At 39.2% G+C, this 19,736-nt stretch overlaps 1 protein-coding gene across 1 annotated transcript in view; it reads left to right on the top strand.

Annotated features, from left to right (window-relative positions):
- The window catches only part of sorl1 (sortilin-related receptor, L(DLR class) A repeats containing), a 201,557-nt gene that overhangs the window by 93,142 nt on the left and 88,679 nt on the right, over positions 1 to 19,736 (top strand). Inside the window, exons 17-22 of the mRNA XM_073029918.1 lie at positions 619 to 791; positions 9,645 to 9,776; positions 10,822 to 10,913; positions 12,998 to 13,244; positions 16,718 to 16,856; positions 18,437 to 18,607. Coding sequence (XP_072886019.1) covers positions 619 to 791; positions 9,645 to 9,776; positions 10,822 to 10,913; positions 12,998 to 13,244; positions 16,718 to 16,856; positions 18,437 to 18,607 — 954 coding nt within the window. The remainder of the gene's footprint in view (positions 1 to 618; positions 792 to 9,644; positions 9,777 to 10,821; positions 10,914 to 12,997; positions 13,245 to 16,717; positions 16,857 to 18,436; positions 18,608 to 19,736) is intronic.

Raw genomic sequence — 19,736 nt, 5'->3', positions numbered from 1 at the left:
GCTGATTTAAAAATAGAAAATGGTGGGTGAGTGAATGAGAAAATTAAGTTTTTAAAAATGAGCAAAAATCTTGGAATATTATTAATTGAAGTTATTTATATGGAGCCAATAATAAGATGAGCAGGCAGTATCAAATAATTGACAACATCAAGCCCACATTAGAACCTGTGGCTATAAGCTTGATCAAGAGGCAGACTTTAAGAATGGTCTTAAAGTGGAGACAAGGAGAATACACACTGAAAGCAAACTGCCAGTAGTAGTGGTGCTGAGAGATGTGCAAGCTGTCTCAATGGCATTTTGTATTTATGACACTAAAGCCATGAGGAGTGTGTTGGCTCCCAGGTGAAGGAAAAAAATACATGGCCTATTTGCACTTTTGTTATTTGCCACTTAACTCTGCAACTTATTTTCCCTTGCATGCCCCTCAGCCATCTCCCACTTCCAGTTGCAAATTTGATTGATTTTGGGTTAATAAAGTAGTTGAAGGTGGGAACTGTAGAAGTTATAAAACTTGTTGCCCCCAATGGAACATTTAAGATTGTTAATATTTTATACTGATGTCCATTGAAGACATCATTATGGTGACAGAAGAAATATTTTATTTATTTCTCTTTGCAGAGGAAAATGAGTTTATACTTTATGCTCTGAGGAGCTCTATTCATCGCTATGATCTCTCCAGCGGTACAGATGAGGCACTGCCACTTCAGAACCTGCAAGGCACTGTCGCTTTGGATTTTGATTATGAAAGCAACTGCTTATATTGGGCAGATATTTCACAGCATGTTATTCAGGTGAGAACAGTCTGTTGCAGAAGCAAGTTAAGTAATATGTTGCTCAGCTTTGTTTTAACTCAATGAAAGGAAGTGTTACTATTTGAGAGGCAATACGAGTGAATCTGCAGATGCTGGAAATAAATAAAAACACAAATTGCTGGCAGAACTCAGCAGGTCAGACAGCATCTATGGGAGGAGGTAGTGACGACGTTTCAGGCCGAAACCCTTCATCAGGAGTGAAGTAATATGGGATGGTCGAGGGGGGATAAGAAGTGGGGGGAGGGATGAAGTAGAGAGCTGGGAAGTGATAGGCTGGAGGGAATTGGGCTAGGGGGAAGGTGGAGAATTATGGGAAATAAGAGAAAGAAAGGTAGAGCTGGGGGGAGATTATAGTGAGGGGGGAAAAAGAGAGAGAAAGAGAACCAGACTAAAATAATAGATAGGGATGGGGGTAAGGGTGGGGGGCAGGGGTATCAACGGAGGTCTGTGAGTTAAATGTTCATGCCGTCAGGTAGGAGGCTACCTAGGCGGGAGATAAGGTATTGTTCCATCAACCTGCGTGTGGCCTCATCTTGACGATAGAGGAGGCCATGGACAGACATATCGGAGTGGGAGTGGTCTGTGGAATTGAAGTGTGTGGCCACAGGGAGATCCCGCCACTGCTAGAGGACTGAGCGCCGGTGTTCGGCGAAACGGTCTCCCAGTCTGCGGCGGGTCTCCCCAATGTATAAATGGCCACATCGGGAGCACCGGATACAGTTTACGGATACAGACCGTTTCGCCAAACACCGACGCTCAGTCCTCCAGCAGTGGCGGGATCTCCCTGTGGCCACACACTTCAATTCCACAGACCACTCCCACTCCGATATGTCTGTCCATGGCCTCCTCTATCGTCAAGATGAGGCCACACGCAGGTTGATGGAACAATACCTTATCTCCCGCCTAGGTAGCCTCCTTCCTGCCGGCATGAATATTCAACTCGCAGACCTCTGTTGATACCCCTGCCCCCCCCTTACCCCATCCCTATAATTTTACTCTGGTTCTCTTTTTCTCTCTTTTCCCCCCCTCACTATAATCTCCCCCCCAGCCCTACCTTTCTTTCTCTTTTATTTCCCATAATTCTCCACCTTCCCCCCAGCCCATTTCCCTTCAGCCTATCACTTCCCAGCTCTCTACTTCATCCCTCCCCCCATTTCTTATCCCCCCCTCGACCATCCCATGTTACTTCACTCCTGATGAAGGGTTTCGGCCCAAAACGTCGTCACTACCTCCTCCCATAGATGCTGACTGGCCTGCTGAGTTCTGACAGCATTTTGTTTTCAGTTACTATTTGAGAATATATTTGCATATTTTATGTATTTTTTTAAAAAAATCAGCTGACCTCTTGATTGTCATCTTGCTAATTGTATCTTGGGGGAAAAAGTTCTTGGTTTATATCAAATTATTATATACAGTGGTGCTAGAAAGTTTGTGAACTCTGTAGAATTTTCTCTTATTTCTGTATAAGTATGACCTAAATGTGATTAGATCTTCATGTAATCCTAAAACTAGTTAAAGAGAACCCAATTAAATAAATAACACAAGAACATATTTGTTCATTTATTAATTCAGAAATGATCCAATATTGCATATATTTGTTGGAAAAGTATGTGAACCTCTGGGGTAATGCCTTCTGTAAAAGCTATTTGGAGTCAGTTGTTCCAATCAGTGAGATGAGATTGGAGGTGTGGGTTGTAGAGGTGCCCTGTCCTATAAAAAAGACACAAAGTTAGATTACTGACGGAGCCTGCTCTTCTCAACAAAGACCTGTTTATGTACATCATGCCACGATCTAAACAACTTTCAGAGGACCTTAGAAGAAGAATTGTGGAGATGCTGGAAAAGGCTCCAAAAGCATTTCTGAAGACCTGAGGTGTTCATTAGTCCACAGTAAGAGAAATTGTCTACACAAAAATGGCGGCGCGCGCGGCCTCTCCGGTGAAGTGATATCTGTTATTTGTTAAGTAGGGTACCGTGCACAATTCTGATTTGATGGAGACAGACGTGAGAGCGTGGAGGAACATCTGGAGAAACTTCTGAAATGTTCGCTTCGCTGCCGCTGCTACTGTGTGGTCCGGAATCTCCGGAGGAGAAGGCCTCCGAGACCTCGGCTTTGCTTGTTTCGGTGGCCGGGACGAGGTCGAAGGCGCTCGGGAGGCTGTATCGGAGGGGCTGGTTGGAGGTTCGAAGTTTTCGGACGGACTCAGAGTCTGCTGTGGTCGGGTGCTTCCAATGCATCAGTTGTCGGTGCCTGGAAGTTTATGGCAGGGAGAGTTTCTCCCTTTTTGCTGCCTGCGATCGGGGACTATTGGAGTCGATCGGGACTTGAGACTTTTTTTACCATGCCATGGTCTGTTCTTTATCAAATTATGGCATTGCTTTGCACTGCTGTAACTATATATAATAATTATGTGGTTTTGTCAGTGTTAGTCTTTGGTTTGTCCTTTTTTTTGTGATATCACTCTGGAGGAACATTGTATAATTTCTTAATGTATGCATGCATTTCTAAATGACAATAAACGAGGACTGAGTGTCCTCATAATCTAAAAATCTTTTTAAAAAGAAGGAAACACAGTCCTGTTGCAACTCTTCCTAGGAGTGGACATCCTGCAAAGATCGCACCAAGAGCACAACATGGAATGCTGAAGAAGGTGAAAAAGAACCCATGAATAACAACAAAGGATCTGCAGAAATCTCTAGAACTCACTAAAGTCTCTGTTCATGTGTCCCACTATCAGAAAAACACTGAACGAGAATGGTGTTCATAGAAGGGCACCAAAGGAAATCATTGCTCTACAAAACTTCTGGGACAATATTCTGTGGACAGATGAGACAAAAGTTAAACTTCTCGGCAGAAATGCGTATCGCTATCTTATGTCTGGAAGAAAAAGGGCACTGCACACCAACACCAAAACCTCATCCCATCTGTGAAGCATGTTGGAAGGAGCATCATGATTTGAGGCTGCTTTGCTGCCTCAGAGACTGAACAACTTGCAATCATTGAGGGAGCAATGAATTCAAAATTGTATCAAGACATTTTACAGAGTAGCAGTCCATCACCTGAAGCTTATAGAAGTTGGATAATGTAACAAGACAATGATCCGAAAGACAAGAGTAAATCAACAACAGAATGGTTTTAAAAAGAAGAAAATTTGTGTTTTGGAATGACCAAGTCGTCAAAGTCCTGACCTTATTCCTAGTTTAAAAAGCAGTTTTATAAGGAGGAATAGCTTAAACTTCCTCCAAGCTGATGTGCAGAACTGATCAACAGTTATCAGAAATGTTTGTTTGAAGTTATTGCCACACAAGGAAGTCGCACCAGTTACCGAAAGCAAAGGTTCACATACTTTTCCAACAAATGCATGTAATATTGGATCAATTTTCTCAATAAATGAGCAAGTATCATTTTTTTTGTTATTTATTTAATTGGGTTCTCTTTATCTAGTTTTAGGACACCTGAGGATCTGATTACATTTTGTAGAATATTCTCTATTTTTATAGAAATATGACCCAGAGTTCAATAACTTTCCGACACCACTGTCGACGATCAATGCTAATACGTCATTTTACATAATAGGGAAGGATGGTTGCTGATTTTTGTTTTTATTAATTCATTTTTTGAAAGCCTATTCCATGTTCCTACTCTTCATAATCCTATCTACAGGCCTGAGTCTGCTCATATTTATTTATGGAATATGCCTCTGCTTCTACTTTGGATAGCTAATTTCTAATCCCAACAATCTATATGAGTAAAATAAATTTTCAATCTGAATCTTATTCCAGTTATTTTAAATCTGTGACCCTTATTAATGACCTATTTGAAAAGAAAATGTCTTTTCTCCCTTTTATTAGAGCATTCTGTCTTACTCGTGTATTAGATCATATCTTAAACCTGTGTTCCAGAAAGGGTTAGAGTTTTCTAAAATTTCATAGGACCTTATTTCTGGTATAACTACACATCTGAGTTTTGCATCTTTTTGTAGTGTGAGTCACAGAAATATCTGTAGTATTCCAGTTGAAGTCAGTTATAAATTCAACTTGTGTGGAATGCTTCCAAAATTCCAAATGTCTATCTACCTTTCACACTGATACGTAGGTATTTTCAGTTACCCCCTTACAGAATTGTCAAACAATTTCCTTGTAATAATTTACTTTGAATATTTTAATACCATCTTGTTACATGCTGTTTACCTAAAATACATTTGTAAATATCAGAAATAGGAGGGTAGTCTGTGTAGTATTACACCAGTCCTGCAAAGATGAATTTTAATTCCTTAACTCTTCAGAATGACAAGACCTGTTTCATTTTTTGAGAACTAAAACTTAAGTGAAATAAACTTAGTGACACAAATTTTCACTTTTGTGCATCTTCAAATGCTAAATGTAATTTTGTATCTAATAATACCTGTCTGCGGTGAGTTTTACTGAAGGATTTCATGTGCGTTATTCTATATAGCATAGAAGAGTTGGGCTGATTGGCCACATTTTGGTGTCAGTTGCAGTGTTTGTTCAACCTTGATTGCCTTGTGGTGGCAGTAGCAGAGGCCATAGACTAACATGTCAGAATGGGACTTCAAATTGGAATGGTTGGCCATTGGGACAGGCGGAATGAAGGTGCTCCACGAAGTGGTCCCCCAATCTACGTCAGGTCTCACTGATGTAGAGGAGGTAGCCACCAAGATATTACTCTGGATTATCAATATGATCTTGAGCAATACAATGCATGCCCACCCTGCTCCAGGTATTACAGCTTTCTTTAACAATTGTAGTTGTGTGGTTACCTGCACAAGTGGGGAATGCAGCATGGTGCCAGGCATGAGGCATCTGTAATGCTGCTGACTGTTGACGTTTGCCTGTGCTTCTCATCTCTACCAAGTGCACACTGTTCCTAAATTCACTTAGCATAGGAATGTTGGCAAAAAATCTGCTTCAGCTGCTAGTGGGCGACATATTGCAGACAATTCTCAGTTTTTGGCAATTCCAGGTTGTTTCTAAGGATTTCTGGTGGAAAAGAAAACCGATGAGAATTTGTTCTAAGCATTCACTGCAAGCCTGAAAAGGCCAGTCTCATACTAAATAAGATCTGGAGCTTCTAATGCTCATACATTGGTCCCTGATATGCGGCCACTATGGATCTGTGGATCCTACTTTGATACCACTGGCTTGATACTTAGTGCCACTTCTTCACCCTGTAGAAGAACAAGGTGGAGACAGCAGTGTAGAAATGGGTCCTGTCCCATGCCAAGTTGGTTTATAATAAGACCTTAATTATAGTGGGTGTTGGTGGCAATGGTAGCACCAGTTCGGTTTGCCCGCATCTTTTGTGCTCGGGTCGGGCATCAAAAATTTGAAGTCACATGGCTTAGATCATATTCCCAGTGGCTTTTTGGCAAGGTTATCTTTTTATTTTCTACCAGTGCAAGTCCATCACTACTGTTGCAACCTCCAACATTCCTCGAAATTCAAGAGTATGATGCTGTTTGCAGCATTGTACAATTTAGAAATTATTTTCTTTTCTCCAAGAGTCAAATGCTGTAGAAGTACTGTGCAAAAGTCATAGGCACCTGAATTTTTTTTACATAATTTTGTTTTGGATGTTTATTTTTGTCTTCTGCATTAGTATGTCAATAGAAATGAGTAAATTTTAGATGTCCAAACATTCATTTTCCAAAAAATTAAGTGTTTAGGGCAATTTGTTTTGAATGTAGCATATTAAATATTAGACCACTTTTCAAATAAAAATGTAATTACTTTGTAGGTATATAGCCCAGTGCATGATTAAAAATAGAAAACAAGTGGCTGCTAATGATCAATGACATAATAAGTTGAATTAACTAAACTGATTAACTGAAACAGAAAATGGTATAGAAAGAATGGTATACTAAAAGGCGAGGATGTGGTAGATGTGACAGTTTAACCTTCAAATCATCAATTCTTGCACCATGGCAAGAGTGAGCACAGCAACAAGATATAAAGTGGTCATCCTGCATCAGCAAGGTCTCTCCCAAGCTGAAATTTCACGGCATATAGGAGTTTCAAGGTGTGCTGTCCAAGCTCTTCTGAATGTGCACAAAGAAATGGGCAAGGTTGAGGACCAGAAATGGAAACTGAGTGTAGCAGATGATAGATACATCAAACTGACTTCCCTTCCAAATTGGAAGAAGTCCAGCACTGCTATCAACTCTGAACTTCTAGAAACCACTGGAACCTAAGTATACCCTCTACAGTCTGGAGAAGTCTGTAAAAAGTGGTCTTCATGGAAGAGTTGCTGCCAAAAACCCACTCCTCTGAAGTGGAAACAAAGCCAAGAGACTCAACTATGTATAAAAACATGAGAACTGGGTTGCTGAACAACGGCAACAAGTGCTGTGGATTGACAACACAAAATTTGAAATGTTTGGCTCAAACAGGAGACAGTTTGTCTGTAGAAGAGCTGGAGAGCACCACATGGATGAATGTCTGCAGCCAACAGTGAAGCACTGCAGAAGTTCCCTGTAGGTTTGGGGCTCCATTTCTGCAAATGGAGTAGGTGATCTGGTCGGAATTAATGGAATCCTCAATGCTGAGAAGTACAAACAGATTCTCATCCAGTACACAACACCTTAAGGGGGGCAGCTGATCGGTCCCAACTTTTTTCTGCAGAAAGACAGAGACCAAACACATAACCAAGCTCATAAAGAACTACCTTCAGCAAAAACAGTAAGGAGTTCTGCAACAGATTATATGGTCTCCACAGAGTCGTGATCGTAACATCATCGAGGCTGTCTGGAATTGATAAAGTATGTAAAAGGGTTCACACATTAGTTAAACAATAGCAGCCTGTTCTTTCTGAAAGAAGCCGCTGATAATCAACAGATGTGCTAAGCCATGCTGAGCCATATTTCTCCTCAGTTAGACAGTGTTTCAAGGTCTTTGTTTCTTTGTGCAGTCATGCGCAGAGATGAGACCACTCCAGCCTGTTTGTGTATGAGGCCATTATACCTATTCTGTAATTTGTCTCTTAATACTGTCAAGCTATAGATAAGTCTGACTCCAGCTTAGTATGTGTGGGGGTATCTGAATGACTATATCCATTTTGTAAGGGGAATTGTGAGTTAGTCGATGGACCGGGCAGGAACAGTCACAGACTGTTCCTGTTTGAACGACTAACTAAGTAAGCCCCGGGTGCTTTGAATAAGGAGTTTTACTTGTCCGGTCTCTGAGTGACTTTATCTGGATTCAACTTCCACAGAGTTACCTAGAGACAGAAGCAAGCAAGACGACCAGTCTACCAGTTGATTGTTTTTTAAAACTGCATGACAATATACCTAAGAAGATTGATGCAGTTTCAAAAACAAGGCTTAATTTGATTCAGTTTTATGCTGTGTACTGCTCTTTATAGTCATTTTTTGACTATTTAGAAACTCTTCATTTTATTATTTTTGAAAGTATGTTTGCTTTACAGATTTTTTTAACATGTTCCTAAGACTTTTGCACAATACTGTATATTTGTGTCATTTTTGCTTTGCTTCTAAAATTGAACTGTATATTTTCAGGCTTGACCATCCCTTGTGTGGCTTGGGTGAATTCTCTGTCAGTCGTACATAGGGTGACAATATTCTCCATAGAATGCTCTTTTTTTTTTGAGAATTGTGCAAGAAATTAGACTTTGCTTTTCTAGCAACAATAGTCATTGGGGATGTTTGGGATAAATAAATCTCCATAACCTGTTGTTGGATTGGAACTCTTTGAGACCTCTATCAACTTTTTAGTATTTGCACTTGTCTGTCTTGCTATTGTGGCCTGCTGTCAAATTTCTTCTACTTATTTTCCTCTACCACTTGTGCAATCCCAGGCACCACTCCCAGCACACTAACCCTTCTCAAAAATAATTGCATGTCAGCCATTATAACCTGAGCAGAACAGCCCCCTTTCACTCATCCCCAGCTCTGTCCCTGCCTTGCTCCTAGGTGGAACCTAATTTCTAGGCTAGAATGTCTTGACAATATGCAGTTGGCCCTCTGTATCCGTGGATTCAACCAACCGTGGATTGAAAATATTTGGCGGAAAAAATTCCAGAAAGTTCCAAAAAGCAAAACTTGAATTTGCCACGTGCCCAGTACTACGCTAAATCCACGCGAATGAAGTGATGTGTAGGCATACCCTGCTGTAGCCTCCTGCCATTTCACAGATCCTCAGTCTCTCTCCAGCACTCGTTGTTTGAGCATCATTCGCCTCGCATCTCGTTCATTCACTACTTGTGTTGTGAGCGAGAGGAAGGAGTTTAAGGCTAGTAAGGGATCGCTGGCTAGCTGTGTAAAGTGCTACAGCCTCAGAACTTAAAGATCACGGGAGAATCAGCATCGGCTGATGCCGAGGCAGCATCAGCGTTCCCAGAAGAGCTATGATAGTTGCGTCTGTACTGAACATGTACAGACTTTTTTCTTGTCATTATTCCTTAAACAATACAGTATTACAACTATTTACATAGCATTTACATTGTATTAGGTATTATAAGTAATCTAGACATGATTTTAAAGTATACAGGAGGATGTGTGTAGGTTATGAGCAAATACTACGCCATTTTATATAAGGGACTTGAGCATCCGCGGATCTTGGTATCTGCAGGGGGTCCTGGAACCAATCCCCCGTGGTTACCGAGGGACAATTGTAAGCAAAAGTTTAATTTGGTGCATTTTAATATATTGTAATCTTGGCAAAAATGGATGGTGAAAACTTGTTAGAATGCTCTTATAGTATGTTGGATGTGGCTTTGCTATATTGTGTTAGTTTATGGTAAAGTTTATGAATAAATTACCTTTGCCTATTAATAATGTGTATTTCTCTGATCAGAGCTTATGCTTAAATGGGAACACTACCCAGAATATAATTATCAAGAATGGCTTGCATACAGTGGAAGCTCTAGCCTTTGACTCCATTAGTCGGCTTCTTTACTGGATAGATGCTGGAGCAAGGAAGCTTGAGGCAAGTCTCATGGTTATTTCGCACAAGTATGATATGTTTTTCGAACTTGGAATGTATTAAATGTTCATGTGTAATTTGTATCATAGTTGGTGACTCAGCATCTATGGGGAAGGAAGAAAGTGGGTAGGAATAAAATGATTTGTTGCAAGTGCATCATACTGATTTAGAACTGAAGTATTAAGAATAGTAGCCTGCTTCTTTGTTAAACTGCTCTGTTGACTATAACTTGTCCATACTAGAGTGAAATTGAAGTGTTGCACCCTTCATAACACAAGTTGTACACTGTTAGTATCCCGTATAGATGAAACTAGGAGAATTGACATTCATTTCCAGCATACAAGTTATTTTGGCAATATTAAATATTATATCCAGAAAATTGAAAGTGACATGTAAGCTGTGTGTATTCAGTAACAGAAATGAGTAATTTCTCATGGATTTTTCTTTTTCGCCTGTTGAAGATGTTGCATTAGAACTGAGTCCAAATAGGCAAGTGACACAGCTGCTTTTATCCAGCTTTAGACTGAAAAAGAATTTGGGTGCAATGTACTTGGACAATTATGCCCCAATTGCAAATGTACAGTATAAAATGTGTAATTCTGCATTGACATGATCTTTATTACAATATTCAGTGTGGACTTTTCAAATTTCTCGAATAAGAAAACTGCTGTAAAATAATGATTGTCACTCATTTAATGGAGAGAGTACAAAAATGGATATTCCTTCAATGAAACGTTCCCTTAAAGAATCATTGTAATTGATTCTACTGCATTTGGGTTATCCTCAAAAAATATATATATTTGAATGAAGCAGAATTATATGGACAACTTAGTTTGACCAACTTTGGTTTTTCATTTATGATGACTGATGTCTTCTCACAATGTATTTGTTTTGTGATCCCAGTGAATAAACTGAAAGATTTTATGCAAATAATTTAACATTGATCAATTGTAACAGCAGAAGCTGAGAACACTAATCTCATTTGGATACTAAATGCTTAGGAAAATAAATATAAATTTTATATTTTGCTTGATCTCTCATTTGTTAGGTTTCAAACCCTGATGGAGACCTCCGTCTTACTCTCTTGAATTCCACTAAATTAGAACGTCCAAGAGCTCTTGTATTAGTTCCTGCTGATGGGTAAGTTTCAAAAATACTTGAGTTTGTGTCCCTGTATGGTTAATATTGTTTCTTGCAGTATGAAAGTAGAGAAATTGCTGTGGAGCATTGCATTTCTCATTGAACGATGACTTCCAGTATTTTATTCAGCATCCATAAAGTTTATATCCAGAAAATCTTTGCTTCAGCTTTGATCTTGTGCTGCTGTGTACATATGCAGATGCTCAGATGCCTTGAATTTGAGGTTATGTGTTTGAAAATAATTCTGGATGTTGACTTTTGGGAAGCTCCAAGTCATTTTCATTTTGGTATTTGTCAAGTTGCCTCAATGAAGGTAAATTTTCATGACACTAGAGGGTGCTGGCATGCACTGCATTGTACAGTAAATGTACTTGTGCCATCCAGTGGCTCAAGACCTTATTGCAAGAGATTTTGTATGCAGCCATTTATAGATCAACCTGTTTTTTTTTTTGTTTCCTAAAAATAATTGTAAATGCTATGTTAATTTGATGCTCCATTTATAGAGTAGGCTTTTCAGGTACATTGTGTAAGTCTGAATTTAACAGTTTAGATGACCTTGCAAGGGAGATAGAAGAATGAACTGATGGTAGCAGTGTGGGGGAGGGGTACAGTATTGTTTTCCAAACTAGACTCTGTGTTGGTCAAGTTATATTATATTATATTTATATTGTATGTTATGATCCAGTTATATTTGTATTGCCCCTCCCCTTACAATTGTACAACATATATAAAAAAATTGTTGTAGATTGGATGGACTGTGGGTAGGGGAGCACCTGGGGCTATTTGTGGTCCTTAAGCAGATGTCCAAAGACTAAGGAAGGCATACACCTTCTGAACCACCATGTACACTTGTTCGGCATGGAGTGCAGAGAATTTGAGGCTGTATGATGTAAATAAGTCTACTGAAAAGCACAGAAACAGAGGGTTAACAAAAGGGTTGTGAATAAATTTGAAGTAGCAGTCAGTACCATGTCAAGATGGTATATGAATTCTTCCCCCCCCCCCCCCACCCCCCATCAACCAGGACATGGGGAGGTTGTGCAAGAAATGGAAAATATTGATTAGTTGTACACTTCGTCACCATCTGACAAGAGAGAAGTGAAGGTCCTTTGGAGGTACAGAGCACATTAATGGGGACACTGTCAAGGATGGAAGCTTTAATTGTGTAGAAGTATTCTTTGTAACAGTAGAAGCTAAGGGAAAATTATTGGGTGTTTTAAAATTTAAAACAAGGCCTACACAAAGTAGATAAGGAGGACCTGTTTCACTTTGCCGAGGCTTAATAACTAGTTAAGGAGAATATGAAATATTTTGCTAAACAGATGAAAGGCAAGTCGAGAATTATTTTCAGAAAAGGTGATTGGAAATGAAATACTTGGCTATAAACTCAGTGGCCACTTTGAGGTGCACCTATACACCTCATTAATGCAAATATCTAATCAGCCAATCATGGCAGCAACTCAATACATAATAGCATACAGGCATGGTCAAGAGGTTCAGTTGTTGTTCAGACCAAACATTAGAATGAGACAGAAATGTGATCTAAGTGACTTTGACTGTGGAATGATTGTTAGTGCCAGCCGCAATGCTTTGATTATCTCAAACTACTGTTCTCCTGGGTTTTTCACTCACAACAATCTCTGGAGTTTACAGAGGATTTGGCAAAAACCAAAAAAGAAAACCTCCAGTGAGCGACAGTTCTGTGGGCAAAAACACCTTGTTAATGAGAGAGGTCAGAGGAAAATGGCCAGACTAATGAAGTTGACAGGAAGGTGACAGTAACTCAAATAACTATATGTTGCAACAATGGTGTACAGAAGAGTATCTCTGAATGCACAACATGTCCAACCTTGAAGTGGATGGGCTACAGCAGCAGAAGACCACAAACATACACTCTGGCCACTTTGTTACCTAAAAGAGTGCATATATGATGTGCTATAACCTTGACCTGGAAAAGTGTGTTTAGGTTGGAAAGATCTTTTTCTGCCAGAATTGATGTAATAGACTTCATGGCTTCCTTAGCTTTGATCCTATATTGTGTGTTGGATGAAAAGTTTTAATTGTTTTGTGATTCTCTTTTGTAGTTTAATGTTTTGGACAGACTGGGGTGAAAATGCGGTTGGAATTTACAGAAGTGAGATGGATGCATCACAAGTCACTCGGATAATTTTTGATGGTATTAAATGGCCGAATGGAATTACTGTGGATGGATCATGGATTTACTGGACTGAAGCTTATACTGATCGTATTGAAAGAGCAGATTTAAATGGCCATCAGAGATCTGTGCTGATACAGAACCTTCCTCATCCATATGCTATTAGTGTCTTTAAGGTATATGGTTTGGATTGCTATTATAAAATTTACACTTACATTTTTAAAAAAAAGTTCAGCATGATTTTTGAAGTGTGGCACTTAACAACTTAAATGCTGAAATCATACCTGAATACTGCTCGTTCACAGATTTAGCAAATGCAAGTATCCTGTTCTGGTAAAGTATTACTTTAATCTTCTTTGGTATATTAAAAAGTAAATACAAGTGTTGCAGTTAGTTAATGTTTTTCTTAAAAGTAGCTCCTTAATTTCATGATTTTTACGCAACTTTACAAAACAAGTAAAACTTTCAGAATTGAAACTGTTAATACATGACCTTGTTCACCAGCATAATTTATGACTGCTTTGAGTGAAAATATACAAGGTTGGTTCTGCGAGTGCTGGGTGCCTTTCTCTGGCTGGTTAGTCTTCATCTGCAAGTCTGGCTAATAGACTTCTATTTTTATACTTTTGATTCCATGTTTCACTGCCTCAGCTCAGTCTTAGCCAGCAAAGTAAATTTGAGATCTACTTGCTGTTATAATCTAGAAGGTATTTGGGTATAGTCCTTAAAAGAGAAATGAGATCTCTCTTTTGTTTTGTAAGATGCTAATTGAAGGATAAATATTGATCAGATCACTGTCAATAATTGCCCTGTCCTGCCCTTCTATTATCATGAATCTTTGGCTCCATTGAAAGGTCACAAAGGACTAAAATTTATATCTTGCAAGTAATAACTTCAGGCTGGATTTTGTGCTTGAATCTCTAGCTTGGAATTTGACTCTGGTAAAAATTTGCTGATTAGCCATTGCTCTATAGGACTGAACTCATTGGGGACAGAGGGACATCAAGTACCTGCAGGAAAGGCTACTGTATCTGTGACTGGATTCTACAGTAACCTATGTGAAGCTCAAGTCCATGACACAACTCAATACATAAGACCTGAAAAGATGTTAATTCAAATTTGGGGGGGTGAATTGTCATTCTGAGTTATCCTGTTTTCAGATGTGGATGTTTCAGGATCTACTGTCCCTAAATCATGATCATGACCAGCACTGAGGCACTAGTTACATTTGGTTGACTCCATTGAGCAGGCCACGATGTTCACATCCTGACACAAGGCTCCAAAAAAGGACACAAATAATTCAAGCCCTGTAAAGGGAAGACATTACGAGGCAAAGTTTTAAGATGTACCATGACCATTTAAGTTGGAGAAGAAGCATTAGGGATGGCTTTGAGAAAGGGATGCTTGGCAATTGGGAGGTCTTCAAAAGTGAAATATTGAGAGTGTATAGTTAGTCTTGTCTCTTATTGTAACAGAACATACAAACAGGTTCAGGGAACTTTGGTGTTCAAGAGTTATTGACACCCTGATTGAGGAGGAGGAGGAGGAAGAGGCACATATCAGTTGTAGACATTTGAGAGGCATATAAGGAAATTATAAGAAATTAACTTATTAAGTTTTGGTCACTGAATTACAGGAAGGATATAAATAAGGTTGAAAGAGTGCAGAGAAGGTTTAGGAGGATGTTGCTGGGACTTGAGAAACTGAGTTACAGAGAAAGGTTGAAAAGGTTAGGACTTTATTCCCTGGAGTGTAGAAGAATGAGGGGAGACTTGAGAGAGGTATATAAAATTATGATGGGTATAGATAGTGAATGCAAGCAGGCTTTTTCCACTGAGGCTAGGGGAGGAAAAAAAAACAGGACATGGGTAAAGGGGGAAAAGTTTAAAGGGAACATGGAGGGGGGGCTTCTTCACACAGAGTGGTGGGAGCGTGGAATGAGCTGCCAGATGAATTTGTAAACGCGGGCTCATCTTTAACATTTAAGAAAAACTTGGACAGGTACATGGATGAGAGGGATATGGGCCAGGCGCAGATCAGTGGAACTAGGCAGAAAAATGGTTCGGCACAGCCAAGAAGGGCCAAAAGGCCTGTTTTTGTGCTGTAATGTTCAATGGTTCTATGAAATGCAAGAGAACACATAAGAGAACTCAGGAGGGCTAACGAAGGAATGAGGCTGCTCTGGTAGACGAGGTGAAAGAGAATCCCAAAGGCTTCTATAACTTGAGGACCTAAGTTGGAGGGAAAGTTTGGATAGGTTAGGCACTTAATTCATGGAGCAAAGGAGAATGGGGGGAGGTCTTAAGGGGTATGTTATATAAAATTGAGGGGTACAGGTAGGGTAAATACATGCAGTTTTTTTTCCCTCCCCAGGTTGGGTGAGACTAAAACTGGAGATCATAGGGTTATGGTGAAAGGCAAAATATTTAACGGCAATTTGAGTGGGCACTTTTTCACTCAAAAGGTGGTGTGAGTCTAGAACGAGCTGCCTGCACTTGGTGGATGCGGGTTCAATGGCACATTTAGGAGAAGTTCGAGTAGGTACATGGATGAGAAGAAGTATGGAGGGCTATAGTCTAGGTGCAGGTAGAAGGGCCTATTTCTGTTGTAGTGCTCTGACTCTATTTACTTTTCGTCAGCATAGCACGTGAGGTTTCTTTTTTGTAACTGATGCTTAATGCAGAAGAGATCACATTTGTGTGTAGTATCCTCCACAGGTAGGAGCTGCCCATTCAGTACCTGATTACTGAACTCAGGATATTTCCTTTACACAGTAAGATCTTGAACAGGCTGGTCATTAATACTTTGGATGCAAATGTAGCACTAATACTGTGTGGCAGATTGCTATTAACAGTGAATGATAAATAGCCATTTGTTTTGCTTTGTCTACTGCAAAAGAAATGCTGACCAAGTTGCACGGCTTTTTTTATTTTTGAAGATTGTTGTAGGATCCACGTCCAACCTAATGGAGAACACCTGAGAAGAGTACAAAAAGACTAGTGTATAGTGTAAGCTTCATTTACATTTGCACTGCAGTATCTAAATTCATTCAAGTCATATTGGCTCACCATTAGTAGCTGCAGGGATTGAGAATCAAACTTAATTTAGTCGGGCCTCTGAGGTGTAATAATGCACATCATTGTAGCTACCTGTGTCATTGTGTGAATACACATTATTATCAATTGAGAATGAGTTACCACCTTTAGGATAAATCTCATTTGAGGTTGATGGCTACAAGATCAGGCCCTAAACCAGCATTTGAGCACACAATCTGAGAAATTATTGTATTGCTGGAGGTGTTTTATTTAAGAGCTGTTAAACTGTGGTCCTATTTAGGCTGACATTAAACATTCCAGAGCACTTATTGAAAGAATATTAAGTTTTAGACTATCCTGATCAACTTTTCTCCCTCAGCCAGGATCCTCTATTGATTGGTTCGCTCATTTAATGGTTGTGTGCTTTGGGATATGTATTTGGCTCCCAAATTACACCTTAAAATTACTTCTGAATTGTAGCTTCTGATGTAAAGTGTTCTTAGATTCTGGAATGTGAGGATATCCTAATAAGGTTTAGTTTGTTTTCTTTTAGGGAGATTTCAGTAATGTGAATATCTGCACTAAATATTGATCTTTAAATATTCATTACTTAGGATCAAATCTACTGGGATGATTGGTCACAGCTGAGCATCTTTAGAGCATATAAGCATGATGGCTCAAGTGTGGAAACCCTGGTTACTGGCTTAACTGGAGTAATGGATATGAAAGTGTTTTACAAGGGCAAAGCTGCAGGTAATACTTTCAGTAGCTTCCTGGATGTAGTGTTTGCACTGTTCACATAGTCAGACTTGTGTGCTTGTTTGCTTACCGGCAAAATACATACAATGCCATAAGGTCTTTTAGCATCACACAAAAAGTAACTGCGAAGTTACAGCAGATTGAGTAAATTAATTAATAAGACTATCTTACTAAAAGTTGGGAGGAATAGCTGACCTTTCTCCTTGAGCTGCTCATCCTATTTATTTGGAATGAGGAACATTTCAGAAAATGAAAGGAACTTCCAGGTATTCAGACTGCTCCAGTGCAATATTCAAGATTGTTTAATGTCATTTCCAGTACACGAGTGTAAGGAGAACAAAATGATTGTTACCCCAGATCCAATGCAACACAAAAAAATCACGAAAGATAAAGAACATGAAAAATTTAAAAAAGCAATAAATAGTTTATGTACATTGTATGTCCATAAAATGATTCTAAGCACAGGAGTGTATGTACATAAGGTGACTGACAGGAAATGACAAAATAATGGCGGTTGGGTTTGTGGAGGAGTGGATTAGTGGGTCAAGGTGTTGGTCAGCATCGCTGCTTGCAAATGTAACTGTTTTTGAGTCTGGTGGTGCTACTTCAGTAAGTAGCTTAGGTGTTTGGGGAAACTTCTAGTGGGGGAACAAAAGTCAACATTATGTAATGGAAATCTTCATTACCTCTTATCGGTGAAGTATATTAACTGCTTTGTTACAGAAATTAAGTTACAGAACACACACAAAATGCTGGAGGAACTTAGCAAGCCAGGCAGCATCTATGGAAAAGAGTTGTGGGCCGAGATCCTTCCCCCAGCATTTTGTGTGTGTTGCTTGGATTTCCAGCATCTGCAGATTTTCTTTTGTTAAGTTGCAGAATACAAGTTTTCAGACTGTCCAGGAGTAGCATTAAATACATCAATCATCCCTTCACAGGGAATGTATCAAATATTTTAATAATAGCTTACACTTAAGTGATCCTTCAACTCAGGAGAAAAGTAGTTACAAGATGTTGCATAGAAGCATTATCAGGCAAAAAAAAGTACCAAGTCGAAAAAGATGGGGGTTATTCTAAGTTTGATCAGAGTAAACTGATTTTAAAGAGGTTATTTGTCCGAAGTTCAGGAAAGAAACTTCAGAGTCTTGTACCCAGGCAGTTAAGGTTATTATGTCATTCATGAGGCCTTGAAAACATAGGAGACCATTGAAGGAACGAAGTTCTGTGAAGGTTGTAAGCCCATCCTTTATAAAAGGAGAAATTTGGAAGCTTCTAATATTCTGTCATCTGTTGGAGTTGAGATTCTCCTCGTGACCACAATGAATCAAGGAAAAAATCCAGTTTTGGGCACTTGTACACTTACCTGCAGTTAGTGACTCAAAGTACCATAGCTTTGTTTTGTAATACGTACATACCTGTATATTAGCACACTAAACTACTTCTGCAGATCAGAGTTAACACTGAAATAGAGGGTAAAAATAGGTGTACATGTCTTTTTGAATTGGAAAATAAAGGGATTTTCAACTTTATATCCTCATTGTTTATAATTTTTCTGACCTTAATTCATTTTCTAGGGAGCAATGCATGTGTACATCACACCTGCAGTTTGCTTTGTCTTCCTAAACCTAATGGGAAAAGATGTGCTTGTCCTGATGGAGTGAAGAGCCTGTCTTTGCCATCTGGGAAAATGGGATGTGAGTGTCCACATGGCTACGTTCGCAATAGTACCACATGTGTGCGACAAGGTGAGGGCCTTTACTTGCAGGTAGTCATCTCAAACTTCTAATGTCTTTTAGTTATTAGATGTGCTAAAATAAATTAGTAGAGTTAATGCCCTTGTATTGAAAATATATATGGAGTTGTACATATATTTGTATATGGGTAATAAGACTACAGAAAATAAAACTGTACAGATAAGATTTAAATTAAGCCACTCACCTACAGGACAATGAGATAAACAGACTTGGCTTGGGTGCCTATGCAAATATGTACATAAAAATGAGAGGCACAGATAGGATAGTTAGCAAGTCTGTTTCCCATGCAGGGGTATCTTAAAAATTGAGCGAATAGATTTAAAATGAGAGGGAAGAGGTTTTAAAGGAGATCTGAGGGATACATTTTTTCAAACAGAGCAGTTGGTATCTGAAGTAAGTGTCAGAGATGGTGGTGGAGGCAGGAACAGTAACAAAAGGTTTCTTGACAGATACTTGAGCAGGTAAAGGGATTTGGAATGAATGCAGGCAAGTAGGGTTAGTATCAATAGGTATGACAGACTGTGCAGACACTGGTCTGAATGGCTTGTTTTAATGTTGTACAGCTCTCTGTAATACAAGTACTCTGTTCGTAGCCTTTTATGCCTAAACAATTCAAGTGCACATCTAGACACTTGAGTGGTATCAAGCACGTAGCTTCACCCACTTCTCGGGAAGTACGTTTCAGGTATTTACCACTCTGGTTGAAGAAGGTCACGCTTATTGCCTCTAAACCCCTTTCTCCCCTTGCCCTGAATCTGATCCTTCAGTTTTATCAATTTCTGATAGATAGATAGATACTTTATTCATCCCCATGGGGAAATTCAACTTTTTTCCAATGTCCCATACACTTGTTGTAGCAAAACTAATTACATACAATACTTAACTCAGTAAAAAATATGATATACATCTAAATCACTATCTCAAAAAGCATTAATAATAGCTTTTAAAAAGTTCTTAAGTCCTGGCGGTAGAATTGTAAAGCCTAATGGCATTGGGGAGTATTGACCTCTTCATCCTGTCTGAGGAGCATTGTATCGATAGTAACCTGTCGCTGAAACTGCTTCTCTGTCTCTGGATGGTGCTATGTAGAGGATGTTCAGAGTTATCCATAATTGACCGT

Source organism: Hemitrygon akajei, chromosome 26 (genome assembly GCF_048418815.1).
Source record: "Hemitrygon akajei chromosome 26, sHemAka1.3, whole genome shotgun sequence".
NCBI classification, from domain to species: Eukaryota; Metazoa; Chordata; class Chondrichthyes; order Myliobatiformes; family Dasyatidae; genus Hemitrygon; species Hemitrygon akajei.
The sequence above is the reverse complement of the archived record's forward strand: the minus strand, read 5'-3'. Positions and strand labels throughout refer to the sequence as shown.